At 34.5% G+C, this 22,769-nt stretch overlaps 3 protein-coding genes across 3 annotated transcripts; 1 reads left to right on the top strand and 2 right to left on the bottom strand.

Moving 5' to 3' along the window:
- Window positions 1-10,838: 10,838 nt before the first annotated feature.
- Window positions 10,839-12,145, bottom strand: LOC106361522. Its single transcript, XM_048777280.1, has 5 exons — window positions 11,944-12,145; window positions 11,628-11,849; window positions 11,269-11,350; window positions 11,069-11,193; window positions 10,839-10,993 (listed from the first exon to the last, which is right to left on the bottom strand). The coding sequence occupies exons 1-5, from the start codon at window positions 12,143-12,145 to the stop codon at window positions 10,839-10,841; spliced, it is 786 nt and encodes a 261-aa protein (XP_048633237.1).
- A 4,172-nt stretch (window positions 12,146-16,317) lies between these two features.
- On the bottom strand, window positions 16,318-17,466 carry LOC106447872 (40S ribosomal protein S11-3). The gene is made up of 6 exons (XM_013889829.3): window positions 17,327-17,466; window positions 17,206-17,246; window positions 17,034-17,134; window positions 16,777-16,921; window positions 16,618-16,707; window positions 16,318-16,524 (listed from the first exon to the last, which is right to left on the bottom strand). The coding sequence occupies exons 1-6, from the start codon at window positions 17,336-17,338 to the stop codon at window positions 16,434-16,436; spliced, it is 480 nt and encodes a 159-aa protein (XP_013745283.1). The 5' UTR covers window positions 17,339-17,466; the 3' UTR covers window positions 16,318-16,433.
- Window positions 17,467-21,157: 3,691 nt separating this feature from the next.
- Window positions 21,158-22,769, top strand: LOC106447852 (pentatricopeptide repeat-containing protein At4g01400, mitochondrial-like). Its single transcript, XM_013889810.3, has one exon. The coding sequence runs from the start codon at window positions 21,250-21,252 to the stop codon at window positions 22,654-22,656; it is 1,407 nt and encodes a 468-aa protein (XP_013745264.1). The 5' UTR covers window positions 21,158-21,249; the 3' UTR covers window positions 22,657-22,769.

Raw genomic sequence — 22,769 nt, 5'->3', positions numbered from 1 at the left:
ACCAGGTAAATTTTGTTTTGTTTATTGTTGAATGGTGGGTCTTCAGCTTGTTTTGCGAGTTAGATCAGAAAAATGAAGTCCATTATCAACAGGAGGCCCATCGCCGAATCAACCCTGGTAGAAAAGACACCTCCCTACACAAGGATGAGCAATGTAGCAGTAAGATATCAGTAATATGTGTCTACCGCCGAGCATAGCTTGCGCCAACAACTTCGAGCAATAAGTATAATGATGATTGTCGGAACAAATTCCTGACACAATCACTACAAAAGCAAGGAAAGAAAGGAGGGACTCCATAAATACGTATTGAATAAAAAAGAAAAAGGGGGAGATTTAGAGAGAGTCACTATGCGCTCTTAAACAGTTAAACACTCAATAAACAGAATCTTTGCCCCTAGTCTCTCTTATTATTGATAAACTAGATTTCCGGTTTTAGATTTCAACATTTATGTTTAGAAACTTTTTGATATGCAAGGCATATACCTTTTCAAACCTTTTGCAGTCTCAAAGATGATCTTTTTTCTAGTGTGCAATGGAATATAAGATAACTTAGATTAGGTTCAGTCTTGTAGCTCATCATCAACTACAGTTTGATGCTTGAAGTAGAAATATATAACATGCCTTCTGCATTATAATAAGTATATGGTACTTGCTAAAACATTTTTATCTAGATTAGTTATATATATATATATATGCACATGTATTTTTTTTAAATCAAATCGTCTTTTCTCTTTCGCAGGCCATATATAACAGATAGTTGTTAAACCTCATATAAAATACATATCCTCAATATAGAAAACGGGTCTTTACTGTTTTCGTGGTTTAGGTAAGTTGATCTATGCGGAACGAGAACAGTTTCAGGAAGCTGAGGCAGTACATCTTTAGAGTGAACTAGAGCTAATGATCGCTTTGTATGAAATGTTCGTAACTCTGCAACAATGGATTTTCACGTAACTGATATATTTCACATATCATTTGTATTATGCAGGTCACCAAGTCGTTTGAATATGAAGCAGCTATACAAATACAATCGATCAATAAGGAAGGTGGATGAAGATTGTTAGTATCTTACGCAGTACCGTGCTTACATGAGAAAATAAGAAGGATTGGCCTAGGGCATCTTTTAAAAAATACAAAACACTAAAGGCATTTCTTATAATTAGTTTCATGTAATGAGATTCTATAGAAACATGTAGCTTCATGAGTTAAACAAAAAATGAGACTACAAAAAAACAGATATTTTAAAGAAACTTAATAAAATATGAAAACATTTGTTAATTATTTAAAAGTTGTATAAACCAGCTATTGTCATTTTTAGCATGGATGACAGTAGCATTCCTTCCTTCCTGCACTTTTATATGGGAAACATTTTCCAGAACATCTTTTCGGATTTGTTTCTGCAACGCAATACTGAGTGCATACTTCATCACCAGAATTACGATCCAAACAGACTTCAGTTGGCGCACTCTTGGCTTTAACATACTTACTTTTCACCTGAGCTTCTCCTGAACATAATGGAGTCAATGAAGAATCAGTAAGATCCCTTTAATTAATAAACTTTTTTTAACTCCTTCAATTAATAAACATAATTTAGTTTCAATTAGGTTTCACAAGAAAGAAACATTATCTTATTCATAAATCATATAACATTTTGACTTTTTGTTTATATGTTAGTTTTTGTGTGTTTTAAGTGAAAAACAAATAGATGAAATTTGTTTGCGGAAATAAGTTTGTAACGAAAACTGCAAATGCAAAAAAAAAAAAGGTTCGTGTTAGCATTTCTATCACTACTCCATAATTTATTCCATAAGTGGAGAGAAAAATGAAGTATGAACAAATAATAAAAATTAATTCTATTTATAGAGTAATCTTTTATTTTTTGTTCATTCTCTATTTTTTAATTATGAAATAGGGATGGAAATGCCCTAAGTTATAGTCGCTAAATGAGTTTTGTTTAAAGTTCTTAACGTTATGTGGTTCATTTGAAAAAAAAAGAAGCGAAGCATAATTTAATATTTCTTCTGTTTGCTTTTAATTGATGTTTAAGTTTATTTTTCTATAGTACTCCATCCGTTTCATAAAGAGTATCACTTAGACATTTTTCACAGATATTAAAAAACTGATTGAAATACATTTATGTTTTCATTAATATCATCTATTTAACCAATAAAATTTTAGATAAATACATTTATTTATAAATCAATGCATTTTATAATTAATGTTAAGTTAAAAATAAGTATAAATTGCATTGAAATTGTAAAATGACATTTTTTATGTAATAAGAAAAAAAAATGCTAAAGTGACATTTAATATGAATAGAGGGAATATAATATAAAATATTTTGTGACCATTTATTTCCTGAATTTTTTATTGCCAGATAATCAATTATGTTTTAGTGTAGGAAAAGAAAATAATAGGAAAAAAAATCAGCATTTTGAAAAATATAAAAAGGATTGAAAAAAAAGAAACAAACAACAAATAAAGCTTTTGTGAGATTTATTTGTCAAAATATGTATTACCTGTCAAAACCAACGAGAAAATCATTAAAAGAGAGATGAAAGCGACGACATTTCCACATTTCGCCATCTTTATTTTTCTCGCCATGTTTATTTTTCTTCTTTATTATTCTCTCTTTTTTCTTCTTATGGAATATTTATGTTGTATCCACTCATCTAATTGTTAATTATATATACGGATTTTAAGTTTTCTAAAAAAAGAAGATGAAACGTAAATTTTTGTCCGTAAAAAAGGGTGGTCAATGAACCACATAATTTTCGGTCTAGTTTGACATGTTCAGATAACCCCTAATATAGGTTATGTTTCTAAAAAAAGGAAAATACTAGCTTCGATTGACTCGATGACCTCATGAAAATTCAAATAATTGGCTGTCTAAGTGTCTGTCTATCTTGAATCATCTAGCAGATGGTTAATTTCTGGATGCCAATGTTTTATTATGCATAAATGTCGCCTTAAGAATATGAAGATGTTGTGGTCTGGGATATATACCTAAGCACTCTGAGGTTAAAGTATTTGGCAAGCAATAACCCTCCTAAATTCAAAAGGTGGATTAGGTTAATTTAACTCTTTAACGAGCAAAGCTTTAGAGATATTTAGGTGGATATACTCCATGGAAGCCCATATTAGAGAAGCATGCATGAAATGACTTAAGAAGCCCGGGTTATACCATTTATGCCTGGAGAAGATGAAATTACCCCCGTGTGATGATGAAAAAAAGCAGGTACGTACACTGCCGTTGCAGAGGGAAGAAAAGCGTTGCAGGTGTGTAGGGTGGCGTTCGAGGTCATAGGTAGACAGTTGGCTTACTTCTCCTCCACTCGTTTGCTCCGGGTATTGAGACGAAAAGATGGACGCTATGTCCAAGATCTCATCGGTAAAGGGAAAGGATATTTTGAAAATTTTTATGTACTTGTTAAAAGGTAAACAAGAAAATAAATAACATAAGATAGCAGTTCAACTTTCTTTTGTGGGAGAAGAAAGTCTAGAACGAGAACTGTGATAGAGAGTGAAGAAGAAAGAAGAGAACTCCGGTGACTGTACTCGTTTCAGGTTCAAAGTACATTTCTTACTTGAAAAAAGGTTTGAAAGGCATAATGTTTTATTCAGTTCTCTTAAGCTAAATCATTTTTTTGTAGGAAAGAAATGGGTCAGCTTGTAAAACTAGTTACATGAGTATGGGGGAGACATGGCCAAGGAGTTTGGAAGTTCGATGTTGATCATACTGAGGTAAAATACGATGTAGCTGTGAGAGAGAACGAAAGCTACGTTCCACTGCTGGAAATGGTGAAGGGAAAGTTTCAGCTAAGAAAAAGACTTTTAACATCAGAACTTTTAACCGGTAAATATTTAACTATCGCTGTTGAAGGGATAATTAAAGACTTGTAGGGCATGCAGCAGGTGTGGCGGGAGAAACCATAACCACACAACATGCAAGATGCCCATATAATAAGGACATATCCAGACGTTGGGGAGGTGCAATGGAAGAAAGCGCTAATCTTTTGAAGGTCTGATCTGGGGGGACCCCTTTTGTATTTTGTTAAACACTAAAGTTCCCCAAAGCAGCACCACATTGAGAACCGTATATGTCTTTTGTGGTATCTGATTATTATTGTCCCCAACTTTGATGTAAGATTCTATGTTAAACTTATTATGTGTTAAACTTATTATTATCCGTTAATTCGTATCTTTACAGGGTAGGAAGCCTAATGTGATCTAGAATATTAAGATTTAAATAACAAGGTTAGTTAAATATGAAGATCTTTGAAGCTCTGTACAAGATTGTGTTATCAAAGTTCATTGTTATTAGCTAACCCGAGCTTCACTAATCTATATTATATGCATAGACAGTTAAGGTGTATGGTTAGTTTACTAAATAGATGTTTGTAGATTTTTACCAGATTGTTGAAATCAGAAACTGAACAGATTTAGAATATCGTCCACATCGATACTTATAGGATATAATTAGTACTAATGGTGTGAAAGAAAATTGTGGTGAAACTAAAAATTGAGAGCGATGAAGAGGTAAATAATTGATAATCTTGACCGATAAATTGTAAATTATCCTTAAATAGTTTTCGTGACTGCCAACAGAAATCAAGTTGTACGAGGGATCTAGAGAGAAAATTGATATTTCTTGATTAGGAGCTACTGAGGTCGTTGAAGAATATTACAACCAGCTGTTTGGCAGCCTTTGGGAGGATATGCGTCGTGATGCATTTTAAACCTGGTAACCCGCATTTGGTGTGCACCTCAATGAGGAGCTCAAACATTACAGCAGCATCACCAGCATTAACGATCTGAGGTACACCTTTCGCTCGGTTCAAGCTAAATGGCTTCAGCGATCCTACAAACTCTGTGCCATTGGCAGCTTTGACGATGTAGGGCATGAGAGCAGCAATAGGATTAAGATCCTTCTTCATTAAACTCTCGCTCTTAAATGCAACATTGGAGTCAAGTATGACCACAGACGTGACTTTCGTGTCGACAAAAACACCAACCCAATGCTGCTTATCAATACAAAATGGAAAGTATATTTTCTCTCGAAGTCAAAGATAGACACCAGCAAACTTCAACTTAGGACGGTCTTTCACGGCGGTCTTGACAACGCGAAAATGCTGCATCACCATATATGCATGGAATGTGGTATCGAAGATTTGGACCCTGGAATCATCATCAGGAAGCTCACGAGCAAGGAAGAGCATTAGCGCATCCATAACCTAACAAAAATTAATGTTAAACAAGGGTTGAAAAAAAAATGCTGAGAAATAAAAGAACAACAATTACCTTAGGGGATATATGTTGAGGCCTAAGCGCAATATCGGAGAACTCAGTTGGGGTAATTGTGTGAGTAGGCGAAATATCTATTAACCTATACGGAAACCTTTAGCGTTTAAATATAAAGTTAGACTGAAATCACTGAAAATAAATGGATAACGTACGTTTTTTTTGTCTAAGCTCTTCCTGGAGGTCCGAGAAAAGTTGACCAATATTGGGGTTGATGTTGTACCCTAAGCCAATTTTCAGATCATAATGGAAGTCGTTCAGTACAATAGGCTTGTTCTGGGGCCTTTTACTCTTCCGTGGCTCAACTAGTCCACCGTCACCATTGTCTTCGTGCATGACGAAGTTGACATGTTTGACATTCACAAGAACTTCAGTAACTTCTTTATGCAATAGTCCGAGTGAGAAAGACGGAATTCCGAGAAGATTATAAGGTATATGCATCTTTTAATAGTATGGTCCCAAACAATACGTTATCAACAAGAAAGATAGGAGGGAGATAAGATAAAATTTCATTAAACGAAAACATGTTTAGAAACATACCTCTGTGTCTAATTGATCTGACACTGGATTCGGATGATCCCCATTGTTGTGTGGGTCAGTGTGTCCAGCAGACTTCTCCTGACTCCGGGATAATGAATGACATGATTAGCGGGTAATAAAACTCTTAACACTTACATTGATGTTTATATGCTACGAAATGCAATACACGATAATATACTACAGAACCGATGCAAAACCTGAGTGATTGGATTAGATGGAAATGCGACTGGGGCGTCCAAATTAATCTACGCCTTTGATTGTGGCTTACCATTTGCTTCAAACGCGCTTACAGCCAGAACAGAGGCATCAGCTGGCTTGTCCTATATGATTGGTACAAACAGTAGTATTATCAGTTAACCATTGTATTAAATGGGATTAATATACTTAACAGTTATATTACTAGCTCATTTACCAGGAGAGAATCATGTGAAGCCAGGTTTTGTACGTCTTGGTTGCCAGTCTTCTTCTCCGGCATAGACACATGAGATCCAGAAGCTTCAGCTCCAGTATCTTGCATTGATGTCAGAAAATAAAGGTTAATTTGCAAGGAAAATTGATAATATAACGGCTACATCAATAATTGGTTGATAAAGATACCTTACGCGGTGAAGAACCTAAGTTAAGATCATCAAGCACACCATCAATGATATCGCGGGCCGGTGAAGTCCAATTTGCTTGGGCATTGCTCGAAACCAGAGGAGGAGATCTACCACCAGAACTGGGAGAGTTTTCGTTATGGCCGATCATGGTCCTCTTTTTCAGACGCGGACGAAGCACTGCCTTTGGCAACATGATCCATTAACGATTGGATTATTGCGCCTTGAATTTTCAACAAACTGGCCGACAAGGAAACATCCAGACTTTTCTGCAACTCCAAAAGCCCGTGATGGACAGACAACTGCACAGAGGAAGCTACACGCCCCTCTATACCACCAATGTAATCTTTCATCAGCGTACAAATATGATTAGCAAGCCCTGGCGGATGAGGTAACTCAGACGAGTCACACTCTGTGAATTCAGACATGTGCTCTTTCTCCAGCTTATCTTTCGTTTCTTTATCCTTGTTTTTTTCTCCAGCTTTAATCTTGCTAGGTCAACCGAGGTTAAGCCACCAACAAACATCTCTTTCTTAAACGCAAAGCATTCAACAATTAATCAGACCATATCATCTACCAACGCGTCCTCTAACTCATCATCATATGAAAAATCAACAGTTTGAGCCCAATTCTCTTTCAGATCATCGAGTATTGATTTCACTTCTACCTGAAAAAGTTAGCATCCAAATTATTCATATGGGGTTAATGACTATAATGTGTAATATTATTACTTGGAACTGTTAGAATAAAGGTTAGCGGAAATTAAAAAACTTATATTTTAACAAAAAAAGGATAATGGTTTATCTCACCCTGCATTCACGGTCAACTTTCCTAGCATTCGCAGGGATGACTTCAAATTTTCCTCCAAAGGTGGTTTCTATTTTACAGAATCGTTGTCCTCGCCATCGTTCAGCCCAATTTCTTCCATGTCACAATCGCTATCTGAGTCGACAAGGACTACGAGCTCGTTAAGTGTAACCTCCTATTTCAACATCGGGACAGCAGCAACCAACACTTGCTGAATAGAATCAACTTGTCCTTTAAGCGCAACTGATGACTGAGCCAGAGACACTTCGTCTTTACTAATAATGTTGGTCACCAAGAAATGAAAGGAAACGCGACCCCAAGGATAAGAGTAAAGTGCTCAGGTACTCTTAATGAGGCAAAAAGTGAGCCGGCGTACTCTCACGTGATCTGTCATACTCTTATCCATTCACATACTCTTGGAGAGAGTGGTTGATTACGAAAGTACCCCTCACTGATTTAATGAATAAATTAATATTAATCGAATCATTCTCTATTCTTCTCTCTCCTCCTCGCCGCTCGATTCCGACTAATCCATAATCCAGGGCTCGGTCATCGTCGAATCGTCTCGTCGATTCATCTACTCGACTCCTCCCTCCTTGTTCTTCCTCGCTATCATCGAATTGCGATCTTGGATGCTGGATCATTGAGCTATTAATTCAGTTTTACATGGTATGTATCTCAAATCGTCGTTAAGACCGATGTATAGAATCGATAGAATCCACCATAGACGAACTCATTAGATAGAAGATTTCGTATTTGTGTATGAACTAATGGAGGATCGGAAAGTTTGAATGGTCTGTTTATTAGGGAATTCGATAATCAACAGCTGTATAATTGAATGGAGACTCGGGAATCAAAGCTGATTACAATTTGGTTTTGAATTGAAGTATTCTTATTCATTTGGTTTTCATGAACTAGTCGAGGATCGGAAAGGAATGGATGAATGATTGAATGAATACTCTGAAATATATTCATATTCTTATTCATAGGATTCATAGACGTTCACGAGTTCACTGATTACTTAATTGATTACTGACACCGTTTTGTGACATGGTATAACTAAGTATAACTTTAATGCTATAACTGAGTAACCAAGTGTAACTTTAAGGTTAATTTTTTTTATTGCAGACAATGTGTTCTTGTTCGACGAACATACACTTTGATTATGATGGACGTTATTCGAAGGATGGAGATGATTATGAATGGATTCCAACCGATGCTCGTTTGTATGATATATCCTTTAAGACATCATTGTTGGAGGAGATCACTTATTCGTTGTTGAAGGAGAGGATATGCAGGAAGATGGGAATAAATCCATTTGCGAAGATGCTCAATTTGGGTTACATTTCATTGGTAGTGGAACCTAAGAGGCAATCATATATTTTGGATAATGAAGATGTGTATGTTTATCTAACATCAGTGGATAGAGAGCAAAGAAGAAGTATTTTGCATGTGGAGGACATCGAAGAATTGCAAATAGTTCGAATAACCGAGCAACTGTCAAGAGTTGGAGAGAGCTCTTGTAGTAGGAACTATTGTGAGCGTGAGAGTGGATATGGAGAAGAAGAGAATGTAGGCACTGGTTTGGAACACGGTGAACATCCCCACAAGAAACAGAAGAAGAGTAGGTTGTAATCCTTTCGTTTCAGTTTTGATGTGGATCGGGCTGTAAGCCTTTCACTTTCAGTTTTGGTGTTTTTATCGCATGGGATCGTTGTGAGCCGAAATAAAATAATTTATATTTGTGTGTTGATGAGTAAAGTGAAAGTAGTTTTCTTTACTGGTATAACTACGATAGGTAAACTTAGTAAGACTATGAGCAGGGGAGGTGTTGAATATTTTATTCAATAGTTGAATGATCACAATGGAAGTGGTGAATATGGGTGTTGAAATGAGGTGGATTCATTTGTGTTGAAAGTTTTCACCCATGTTGAAAAATGATTATGGTGGGGACACACACCACATGTTATATTCTTAGTTGTTGTTAAGGTTTTTTGCATATATTGTTTTCACGATATATGTTTTTGTGTTTATTTTATGCTATTTTTTGATATTTTTACACAAATTTTTATTATTTTAAATTATCTATAAATGGAGACTAATTTTGTTTAATTTGGATATATAAACAAAATAATTATTAATTATTAAAATAGAGTGTTGAATTTTATTCAACAAAACCATTGAATCTTAAAACCATTGTACATATATTGAATAAAATGGAGCAAAACTTCAAAATGAGGATTTGAGGGTTGATCACTCCAACCACGAAACCTCAAAAAAAAACCGAATCTTTATTATTTATTTACATTATGTGTGAGCTTTGTAAATTCTTAACTTTTTAATTTTATAAGTCATGGAAGTAGCAAGACTATAATATATTATTTATTATTAATGTTATGTTGGTTATTATTTAATCGGAATTATTAAAATTCCATCTCGTCGGTTGGTAGCAATCATATGGGAAATATATTGTGTTATCATAGCTTTATCACTAAAACCAACCTCGTTAGATTTGATAACTCTCTATGGCACCAAATCAAGTTTATGTGTATGCGATCGTATGAGAAATGAACATAGGAAACACAATTGCATTGGTATAACCATAAAATCACCAATTTAAGTCGAGTATAACTAAGATTAATGGAAATAATAAAAAAAGTACAACTTTGATGTGTTCTGTGAAACTTAGTACTTGGTGAAACTTAGACCACGAAAAACTCTGATATTTCTTTTCCCGCCCAACTTTTTGAATTTCTAATTTCTCTCTTCCCAATTTGCTAAACCCCAAAATCGTATAAAAGACCTTTTTTTAGGTTTTCCCCATATCTATCTCCAACTTCCTCTCTCTTCTGCTTGGCTCCTCTCTCTCTCTCTCTCAACTAACTTTTCCGTCAGATAATGTCGTCCAACCCAATAACGGCCGCTTCATCGTCCACGACCGGAGATATTACCGGTGGTCGGAGACGAGTAAAAACTGCGGGAATACCTACTAAATGTTCGTGCGGAGCGAGAATCGTCGAGTTAATATCCAAATCGACGCCAAATCCACACCGCCGGTATTATTGGTGTCACCATGCGGCTTCACTTAGGGTATTATCGGTCTCTCTATGTTCTCTTAAGCTGCTCGTTTAATTTTTTTTTACATAATGTTGTGGGATCTAATATTGTAGCTGGAGAACGACGACCACGTCTTCAAATGGGTCGACGAAGCTTTCACCGATGAGATTCAACAGTTGGACTACCATGTTCGAATCCTAGAAGAAGAAGTTCAATTGCTCAAAGCAACAATAAGAAGCGAAGGTCCGAAAAAAACGGCTAAGATATCAGGATGTTTTGTCCCTGTTATTGTCGGCATCAGTGTCGTTGTAGTTCTAGCCGGTATTACGATGTACAAGTAATTGTGTCTCTGTTATTGTCGGTATTCTAAACTTTCATAATGAAGTCGTTTTAGTTCGATTCTTGAATCTTTTAGTTTTAAGTTGTTTATACCATTGGAAAAAGTGAAACTAACACAAAATCTGACATATTTATACGATAAGTCGAACAACTGATTAAGAGAAACTAGAAGTTAGATAACAGTTAGAACAACAAGTTTTACACAAGACTTTCAACCCCATATTTCTTAACATAAGGGTCGCTGTTTAGTAGAGACTGCCTGAAGTGCTCAACCTCGGACAAACGCGGATTGAACCTGAAGTCCGAAATTTCACCTTCGGTCTCAAGCGATAGATCATCAGGACCAGAACAATCTGTATAAATATAAATGATCTTAGTAAACGTTTTACTCAACTATCACATTTAAAAGACACAGAAACTACACTTACTCCAATGCTTCCTGATCCTCCACATCTTAAGGGCCACAATCACCTGTCCACGTCCCATCTTTTCAAGACCATCCCAGAAGGCATAGGCCTGTTCGCCAGTTGCCACACATTTTATCTGGCTGTGACTATTCAGAATTAAGAAGTGTGTCAATTACAATATCGATAAATTTTCTTTGGATCATAAGTTACTTCCTACTTACATGTTGTCCCTAATGTAAAACACCATCATTGGTGTTGCAAGGTCGAAACGGGCTTCCGTGTTGAAGACCACTCCCATTGTATCTACCACATAAGTGTTACACAACTAAATCAGTTTGTTTCACGTATTTTCACTAAATCAGTTCGTACACTAAATCACGTAGTTTCACTAAATGTTACACAACTTAATCAGTTTGTTTCACGTAGTTTCACTAAATGTTACACAACTAAATCAGTTTGTTTCACGTAGTTTCACTAAATGTTACACAACTAAGTCAATTTGTTTCACGTAGTTTCACTAAATGTTACTCAACTAAATCAGTTTGTTTCACGTAGTTTCACTAAATGTTACGAAACATACCTATGGGATGGTTTCGTTCCTTGCTGGACATGTGCGGGATTGCATGGATGTTCTTGAAGTCAATGAAAACCCGATCGTTAACAGGCGGGTTGATCAAGCGGACTTGTGTGTCGCGCGTACCAATTAGTTTGAACGGAGAGTTAACTGCCTGGAAACCTGGACCGGAACGATCTACTTTTACCCGAAATATTTCCACCCATTTTTCCTCTTCCTCCTCGAAGCCTTTAAAATTTTCATAATCCCCATAAACGGTCATCTCCATCTTGTACCCCTACATAAATAAATAAAGTATAAGGATCAAATTTTTGTTTGTCACGGTTAAATGTTAAGAAAAATTCGAGAGATGATGATATAACACTTACATCTTCATCTGCTAGGACATAGGTATAGTAAGATCCACTGTTTGTAACATAGGAATGGAAAGAGAAGATCCTGTGTAATTTGACTCTGAAACGCCAAGCCACGAGCCTGGGATAAGAAACCGCCGAAACCTCTGAAAGCTTGTTGTAGAATGCCATCTTGTTTGTAGAGAGACGAGAGAGAGAGATTCGATGAGAGAAGAGAGAGTTTCGAGAAGAGACCAGAGAAGTTGAGATAAGAGAGGAGACGATTTATTCGATTTAAACTTCTTAACTTCAAAACTCTTTTAACTTCCTGTGGAGTTTCAATTTTCAAAGCAACTGTAGAGGAGAAAAGTCACAAATGTAATGATTATTATAAGAGACTTTTTCAAGGGATTAATTGTGTTCTTTCGAGGAGTCCATCAATATCTACCACATAAGTGTTACACAACTAAATCAGTCTGTTTCACGTATTTCCACTAATCAGTCCGTACACTAAATCACGTAGTTTCACTAAATGTTACACAACTAAATCAGTTTGTTTCACGTAGTTTCACTAAATGTTACATAACTAAATCAGTTTGTTTCACGTAGTTTCACTAAATGTTACACAACTAAACTGATGGAGAAGGTGATGATGATAGTAGACGGTGTAGTGTTGTGGCGTTTAAATGCAAGTGTAATGATTATTACAAGAGACTTTTTCATGAGAGAAGTCGTGTCTTCTCGAGGAGTCCATCAAATCACCCATAATTACAGGTTTTTCTCAAATCTTAATATTACCATTTTCATTTAATATATCAAATCGTTTTGGATACTGATCAACTCTTGCAAAATATAACAATAAAATATCTAAATTTCGTTACGTTTTACATAGTTTCAAATATTTATGCAATCTAAATTCTGAACTTTTTCTTAGTTTCATAACTTTAGACAATCTAAAATCACTTAGTTTCACTTACTTATATATAGTTATATATCTTAATAAATTAAAGTTATACAAAGTTACAGTTCAGTTCCAAGAGATGCGAGTGTCAGAAGGCGTGTGAGAGAAGTCATGTTCTTTAGAGGAGTCCATCGAATCACCCATAATTACAAGTTTTTCTCAAATCTTAATATTACCATTTTCATTTAATATATCGTATACCTACTACTTGCTTTCATTATATCCACATCAAATCACCCTTACAGTATAATTAAATATATCCACTAAGTATAATAAGTTTTGGATACTGATCAACTCTTGCAAAATATATTCCAAATTATAACAATGAAATATCTAAATTTCGTTATGTTTTACATAGTTTCAAATATTTATGCAATCTAAATTCTAAACTTTTTCTTAGTTTCATAACTTTAGACAATCTAAAATCACTTAGTTTCACTTACTTATATATAGTTATATATCTTAATAAATTAAAGTTATACAAAGTTACAGTTCAGTTCCAAGAGATGCGAGTGTAGATAATCAAAAGGCGTGTGAGAGAAGTCGTGTCTTCTCGAGGAGTCCATCATATCACACTTAAATGGACACACTTCTTTTAATTAGGGTGAGTGGTTCATTAAATTTTAAGGGTTTATCACTTCTACAAATTTGTGATTTCTCTCACACATTAACCGTTTTCTTTTATCAGAATTAGACATGGAGAACTTGAACTTGGCTTCTCTCCCTCCAATAATGCTTCATAAGATTCTCTCTAAGGTGGCAACGAAGAGTATCCGAGACTTTGGTTCTGCAAGGATTGCTTTTCCCGGGTTCAACGAAGTTGGAAGAGATGATTACTTCTACAGATCGGCCAATCTCATTTACCTGAATGACTGGGTAGACGAAGTCAATGCTGTTCGAACTTTCAAGCTTAAATGTAACAGTTTGGGTAATCCAGAGGCCATCTACCTGAGAGGTATGAACGAGTACTTCTTCCTCCATTTACTTGATGAAGGAAGGGAAAAAATACATCGTGCTGGTGAGAGAGGGTGCGTGTTGGCACAATTTGTAGATGCTATGCTGAACTTAGCCTTTAGCGTTGATGGTAGAGGAATTGTTCACAACTACCCTGCTTTTACTCGTCAACATGATGATGAGATGTTTCAAATCATCAATAGTTGGGATCTCACAGGCTATTGGAATTACGAAAAACCTCCCATGTTTCTATCTAGGGCTGAAAGGATAGATCCTAATGTGCCACATGATTGCTGGTGCTCCAACCTAGACCCTCCAATGTTTGTAGTTTCCCTAAATGGATCAAGATTACATTGGAAATGCGATCGTTGTTTCTGGAATTGTGCAGCTTGGGACTTCTGCAATGACATATACTTGACTGCTCGTGCCTGGCCCATTGAAGATTAGTTGTGTGTTTATCACATAGAAGTTTTATCTACTTTTACTAAGTTGTTATGTAAATTACTCTTTACAATATGCTCTGTTATTTCTCTAGTTATAGCTATAAACATAATATACTTTCTCTAGTTATATATATAAACTTATCTTTTTTATTTGAACTTCAATGAATATATCAATAACAACAATTGTGGAATCTAAAAGTACGACTTAGTTCAATTTAGGATAACTTCAATTTATTAGTTGAATTTTTATTATTCTGCACAGTTACACCAAGGTTTATGATTACACCAAGTCTTACAAAGGTTTCGAAAGTTATGGAGAAACAGATCCGAATTTTATGTATCGGGTCTGGATAATCCGCGAAATGACTCTGGTTAGATTGTAACTATGCATGCAAGTTTCTGTTGGGTCCATAGTCTTTTAATATTTTTCTGATTTAAATAAAGATATATTTAATTCTAAATCCGGGCAGTTTCGGGCAGGAGTATTTCAGCTCTCTTTTTTTCGGGCAGGAGCATCTGAGGGCGTTTAATTCCAAGGATACGCTAGGAATTCATCAAAATCCCTTTAAGCTCAACGTAGTCAGGGATTATACGAGGTGTATGAGAGGACGAAAGCAAAATAGACGAGGTTATTGCAAGACAAGCAATCTTGAGTCTGGTGTCGTGATCTTTGACCTTGTGTATCTTGAGCAAATCGACGGCCAACTCAATTGAAACAGATTTCAAGGACCCGAAAAGCTCATTCCAATATAGTTTCACATTAAGTGGGTTCTTTCTCTTCTTCCTTGAAACCGTGGGAAGCGTACCGCAATTGAGACCAATAACTATAGCAAACTCTCTTAGAGAGAATCATATAGGACGACCGGCAAACATAAACCATACCTCGTATTTTTTGTTAACTTTAAGCATACGGACTATTATGAATTGCCCAAATGCACCAGAGAAAAGGGTGTTCTCCTCGAGAGCAATAATCTTTCCAAATATTGACTTCCGAAAAAACTTTGTTTCCTAAAAATCAAGAACATCGAGAATCGATTCAGTCTGCTTTATCTTGTGGTAGGAATTGACACGCTCTCTAATGGGTTCTTTTCCGGCGGCGAACATGCGTGGTGGAAGAACGGGATAGTCCATTATTTTCAGTATGGAACACGAAGAAATTGAGTATGAAAGGAAATCAAAGAAAATTATGGATGCGATTTGCAATATCTAAAGATGTAGTTTGATAGAGTTTAGAAGAGTCTCAATCTAGTAATGACGACAGTACAGTGAATCGACGCTTGTTTTTGAGAACAAAAAACAAAACAAGATGAACAAGGAAGGTATAATTACGTCTTGTCCAATAGGCGTGACCAAAACGCCGGTTACGTTATCAATATGCAATTCAGTTGATAGAGAATTCACGTCCACATTCAGTTGATAGAGAATTCACGTCCACTAAACTGACATATGCAACAGACGCCATAACATCTTTCCAAGAATAAAGAGGAATAGAGAGTAGGAGCATTTTAGTCACGAAAACAATGAAGACTTAGGCGATGGTAGATGGGCAATTAAGGGATATGCTTTGCCTATAGATGCCAATTATCTCAAAGCTTTAAAGGTTCTTTCGTAATAAAATGTCAGACTATATATGTATATGATATGATATAACTAAATATACTATTAGAGATTCAGGAATGTATCTAGTTAGTAAACAAGAGAGATTAAATTGAGACATTGTATAAAGAGTAGATACTTTAAATTAGACTTCATCACTTCATTATGAAGTTGAATTTTTTAATACGTCAAAAACATTTAATACTCTATTTACGTTCTAATTTGATGTGTATATATATGAATATGACTTCAATAAAGATATTATTTTATCCTAAAAGTCGCAACATCTTTGGAATCAAACCGGTATTTGGATGGACCAATCAGTTTAACCGGTATTTGGATCTGATAAAGAAAAATAAATACATATTCAAAACGAGATCTCAAGTTTGGTTGAAAATGGTATAGCAAAGTAAACAAAATCGAGTAGCATCAAAACATTAATATCTGAAAATTCAAATGTCAAATTCTCCATAGATAAAAGAGGAATAGCATCCAAAAACATAAACTAACATGAAAAGCCCCCTTGTTACATTCCAGTGAAAGCCTTCTTTGCGAAAGCAGAAGCACCAGCTGGTATCACCTTCAACACATTGAACCTCACAGTCTTGGACAAAGGCCTAAAGTCACCAATAATAAAATACCAAATCAAAACTTCGCACACGAACATATAACAAATCAGAATCAACATTGTTGTTGGTCCAGAACCAAACCTGCATTGGCCGATGATGACATGGTCTCCTTCCTTGACACGGAAGCATGGTGAGACATGAGCAGGGATGTTCGAGTGTCTCTTCTCGTACCTGACAAAGAAAAGGATAATACTTTCTTAACATCCATACAAAAGTCAAGAAACTATACAAGAATGTTACCTCTGATACTTCTTGACAAAGTGGAGGTAGTTCCTTCTCACGATGATGGTCCTCTGCATCTTGGCGCTGTGGCAAGTACCGGCTAAGATACGACCTCTAATGGAGACAGTTCCGGTGAAGGGACATTTTCTGTCAATGTAAGTTCCTGTTCAAAACAAAAACATTAACCACCAGAGAATCTAACTAATTAGGTTCGGTTGTTCACTAAAGCTTAGGACATTGATCTATCAGTTCCACCTAGATGCTAAGAAACAAACCTTGAATGGCTTCACGAGGAGTCTTGAAGCCCAAACCGATGTTCTTCGAGAACCGGTTTCCACCCTTACCAGGTCGCTTTCCCTTTCCAGATATCTTCGAGCTGAAACAACAAATCATTTAATACACTACAGTAAAATTCTAAACACAGAGTGAAATCGATTCGTTTGTTACCTAAGGAAGACCTTAGGTTGCTTGAGAAAAGCCTTCTCAGTCTGCAAATGGGCAAAAGAAAAGGCATGAGATTCACTAAATAGACAGGAAGCAATGGAAGAGGGGGTAAAGATCAAATAACCTGTTCTGCCATGGCTGCTGTTTTGTGAAAGCTTGAGGCAAGGATGTAGGAGACGATAGGAGAGGCAGTGACGGCTAAAAGCTTTAAGAAAGAAAAACCCTAGTGTACAAAGAGTCTTTATATAGTGAGAAATTTCCTGCGACAACAACATAATATACCAAGCTTTATTGGGCCCTTCTATATTGGGCCTTAATATCTCGGCCTAATACTAAGAAATCCTTAAATTGAGGATTAAAAAAAATTAGTAACGGAATTGTGGAATTGCTTTTTTACCAATTAGAATTAGGGTTGGGCACAAATACGCGTCACTTGTCTTATACCCGTTACTTGACTCGTACTCGTTTCGTTTTTCCAAGTACTCGTTGTTGCCAAGTCAAGTATTAAGTCATTGAGTTTTGCTACTTGCAAGTATAAGACGAGTAACAAGTATCACGAAAAAAATCACGACTTACTTTGATATTACTCGTTACTTATTTTACGACTTAAAACATGATAATTAAATCATAAAAACCAAAACCCTAAACAAACATTTTTTTGTTGTAAGAAATAAACAATACTTTCTTATCGAATTTCATCTTCTTTTTTTATACTATGTGCAAATATTTTATCCCTTATATACTAAAGCACAAGTCACTTTACCAATCAAATTTTGACACATGAAATATGTTTAAAACAAAAAAAAAACTAAATAAAATACAAAAGTATTTCGATTCCCGTTTTTCTAAATTCCTAATAACAAAATTCCCATTTTTTTCTCAGATTATCGACACCACGTTCAAAAAGATCCTCAACACTACGTAAGGTTTAAAACTGTTTTACCTTTTATATAAATTTCCATCTATTAATTTGTTCTTTGTTCAATCTCTTTCTCTTCTACATTTTATCTTCTTCTCCATCGCTTCATTTTTTTTTTATTAGGCATTCATATTTAAAATGATTAAATTAAAAACTACAGATTAAGACAGAAGAAGAAAACATATAAATAAACAGAGAAAGAAGGACGCTTGGAAATTGGAATGGAAAACCAGTCCAGGTAAAAAAGAAGTAGCACAATAATTTCATCTTCATCGCTTCATATTTTGGGACTGAGGTTTTGACTGATGCAAAATAATAATTCGTACATGGTTTTGGTTTATGGTTACTCTTAATTTAGATTCAGTTTCCTTTTTTTATCAATCAATATTATCTTCTTTTTTTTTGCATATTTCAAGTTAGAAATATATACAAAGATAACAAAATGATTTTAAAACAAAAATGAAGAAATTCTTTTTGTTAATTGAAGTTATTTGATTCTTATAGTGTATTAAGAAAAAGGAGAATACAAATATGCGATGGGCTGAAGTAAGTGTATTCGGCTAGAAGGTTTTAAAATTCAGGTTAGTGAAACTAAAAAAAAAACAAGCTTTTCATTGCTCAATTCATCATATTAAATTTCTTTTTTTCATGAAATTTTTCTTCTAACCTACTTAAATTTTTTTTCTTTAGATATGGTCAAAAATAGAAAAAAATAAACTTAAACAAAGTATGCCAATAACAGATTCACAATGAATTAAATCACTTTATTGTGTCGTGATAATTAGTTGTGATAGTGATGACAATTCAAATAAATAAAATGATACTAACCTTTTTCGTTATAAATTCCACACATATATTGGAAAAAACAATATCATATAAAATGATGTTCGTGCGTAGCACGAGAAATATACTAGTTTAAAATAACTCTCATGTTTTTACCGAGTCGAGTAAATAAAAAAAACTTTTATAATCTTTTCTCGTAAAATATTATCTATCAAGTAATTTTTAAAAACTTGAATATATATTCAAGTAATTAATAAATACTTGTAAGTAGCAATTAATCGAACAAGACAAGTAACTTGCAAGTAACATATTTTTGGACAAGTATTCGAAATAACAAATACTCGTTTCTGACAAGTCAAATACAAGTCGAAAAATTCATTATTCGTTCAAGGCAAGCCAAGTATCAAGTATACGTAAAAAAGCAAGTATCCGCCTTGCGCCCACCCCTAATTAGAATGATTGACTTTAAATAAATGTTTTACATTATTTTGTTATTGACTAATAATATATCATTTTAATAACTAATTTTTTTATAAATTAATTTTTTTATAAAATAAATAAAATTATGTTTTGGGTTTCACATCATCAGTAAATTTTTTGTGTAAAACAAATATATCCAAAATAAATGTTCAATATTTTAGCACATTTCTTGTGTTAATTTTCTAATAGTATTAATATAAATTTTGTAATATATCAGTATATTTTTGTCAACTTATAAAATATTAATATCACAATAACTGATTTAGATGATTTTGTAAGTTTTATTTCTTCATTCGCTACAAATTTTTGTTATTTGATTGTTTTTTCCAGCTAAATTTTAAAATCTACAAGTCAAGAAATATTACCACTTGGCCTTAGTAGGAAAACGAAAATGGACAAAACTAAAGAGAAATGATCCCAAATGACTTTAATCCAAGTTTTTTTTTTTGGTCAAATAATCCAAGTTTTTATTCTCAACTTCTTCAATTGGAAGAAATGACTCAAATTTTTTTATTAACGATAAATATATCATTAGGGTTAGTTAACCATAGACTTTGGAAAGGGGGTTAAATCTTTTTAAAATAAAAAATAAATATTAAAATTTTTAAAAATTAAAAATAAAAATTTTAAAAAGTCTCAAAAAACATTTTCGAATTTCAAATATATATTTTTTGTATTTTTACTTATTTTTTGCTTCTTTAGGTAGAATGATTTTTTGCTTCTTTAGTAAAATTTATTTGAGAAATTTCCTAGCATAGACCTAAATTTTTTTTTTATCACAAATATAAACCTTAAAAATTAAAATGACTAAAATAGACTTAAATATTTTATCAAAAGAAGTAAATATACATTTATATCTTTAGGGTTAATTAATCTATACATTAGAGTTTAGAGTTAAGTGGTGGAGTTTATGATTTAAGGTTTAAGGTTTAGGGTTTAAAATTGAGGAGTGGGGTTTTGGGATATGATTTCAAACTAAAAAAAATAAAAAAATTTAAAGTTTTCAAAATAAAAAAAAACTAGGGAAATTGCCACAAATACCACATTCGTAGTACCACTTTTCATGTTTACACTAACCAGTTTTATCCTCACTTTTAATGAATGGTAAAAGACAATTATAACCTTAGGGTTAAATAATCTAGACTTAGGGTTTAGAGTTGAGGGGTGGGGTAGAGTTTTTGAAATGTGAAATTTATGATTCTAATAAATATATAAATACTTAAAAAATATATAAATTTTTTTTAAAAATAGTTTCAAACATAATTTTCGTTTTTCAAAAAGAAATTTGAAAGAAAAAAATAAAAAAAATTCGAAAAAAAAAATTATAAAAAAGTTCGAATTTGAAAAAGTATAATTTGAAAACATAAAATTTATTTTATTTTTTATTTTTTATTTTATTTTTTATTTTTTATTTTTATTTTTTATTTTTTATTTTTTATTATATATAAATAACAAGGGCATAATAATTTTTTGTCACTTAATAAAGAATGTATTTTTGAAAATATCTCATTAGTCGTGGTAAAAATGAAAAGTAGTACCATAAAAGTGGTAAACATATAATTTCTCCAAAAAACTATTTTGGTCATTTTAGTTTTTGAGGTCTATTTTTGTAACAAAAACTTAAAAAGATTTATTTGAGAGAATTGGCCAATTTATTTTCGTCATTTCTATTTTGAAGACTTTTTTTTGTGACAGAAAAATAAATAAAAAAGTTGTTCGAGAGATTTGCCCAAAATTAAATAACCGAGTTTTTAATTAAATCTAAAATGTTTGAAAGAAGCGTTTCAAGTAAAAAAACTGTGTATATTATTTTTCAGAAAACGCCGTCATGATTTCCAACGGTTGACTATGAAAAACGGAGAGCAATGATTCGCCGGCCGATCCAGAACTCCTCCGCCGTGTCTCGTCACCTAACTTCTCCAATCTCTCTATTCTCCCGTTTTCTATTCTCTTCTTCATCTGAAAACAATACCCATGAGCCCATTGTATCAAACCGGAACCCTAAGTCACCATTTGGGTCTCCGACCCGCGTTCAAAAGCTCATAGCTTCGCAATCGGATCCTCTCCTCGCGAAAGAGATCTTCGATTACGCCTCACAACATCCCAGTTTCCGTCACTCTCAATCTTCTCACCTCGTCCTCATCCTCAAACTCGGCCGTTCGAGACACTTCAATCTCATCGACGACGTTCTCGCCAAGCACAGATCGAGTGGTTACCCAGTCACCGGAGAGCTTTTCACGTATCTTATCAAAGTCTACGCAGAAGCAGAGTTACCTGAGAAAGCTTTCAAGACGTTTTACAAAATGATCGAGTTCAATTTCACTCCACAACCCAAGCATCTGAATCGGATCCTCGAGGTCCTCGTAAGCCATAGAGGTTATCTCCAGAAAGCTTTAGAGCTTTTCAAGAGTGCCCGGCTTCACGGGGTGATGCCCAACACGAGAACATACAACGTATTGATGCGAGCCTTTTGTTTGAACGATGACTTGAGTATTGCGTACAAGTTGTTCGGCAAAATGCTTGAGAGAGATGTTGTCCCTGATGTAGAGTCTTATAGGATTCTTATACAAGGGTTTTGCAGGAAAGGACAAGTGAATGGTGCTATGGAGTTGCTTGAAGATATGTTGAATAAAGGGTTTGTGCCTGATAGGTTGAGTTACACGACATTGTTGAATAGTTTGTGTAGGAAGACACAGCTTAGAGAGGCTTATAAGCTTCTATGTAGGATGAAGTTAAAAGGTTGCAACCCTGATATTGTTCATTACAACACGATGATTCTCGGGTTCTGTAGACAAGGTCGTGCTATGGATGCTAGGAAGGTTCTTGAAGATATGTCATCTAACGGTTTCCCACCCGATTCGGTCTCGTATAGGACATTGATTGGGGGATTGTGTGGTCAAGGAATGTTTGAGGAAGGCAAGAAGTATCTACAGGAGATGATATCGAATGGGTTTTCTCCTCATTTTTCGGTTTCTAATTGTTTGGTGAAAGGGTTGTGCAGCTTTGGGAAAGTAGAAGAAGCATGTGATGTGGTGGAGCTCGTGATGAAGAATGGGGATGCATTGCATTCAGACACTTGGGAAATGATAATTCCTATTGTCTGTAAAGAAGATGACTCTGAGAAGATCCAAAGGTTTCTTGAAGATGCTATGAAAGTAGAGATAAGCGGTGATACCAGACTCGTTGATGCGGGTATCATCGCTTTAGGGTCTTATCTTTCTAGTAAGCGACAGTTGAAACGTATGAATGTGAGAGAGAGGAGACGTTTGTAGGTTCCTCCTTTTCTTGAAGACAACGTTCTATTTATCTCTGCTATAATAGAGTCTTTGTATCCTTGACTCTTTACTAGTGTACACATCTTGTCGATAATCTTCATTTTAAAACA

Source organism: Brassica napus, chromosome A1 (genome assembly GCF_020379485.1).
Source record: "Brassica napus cultivar Da-Ae chromosome A1, Da-Ae, whole genome shotgun sequence".
Taxonomy (NCBI): domain Eukaryota; kingdom Viridiplantae; phylum Streptophyta; class Magnoliopsida; order Brassicales; family Brassicaceae; genus Brassica; species Brassica napus.
This window is presented reverse-complemented; position numbering and strand designations above follow the sequence as displayed.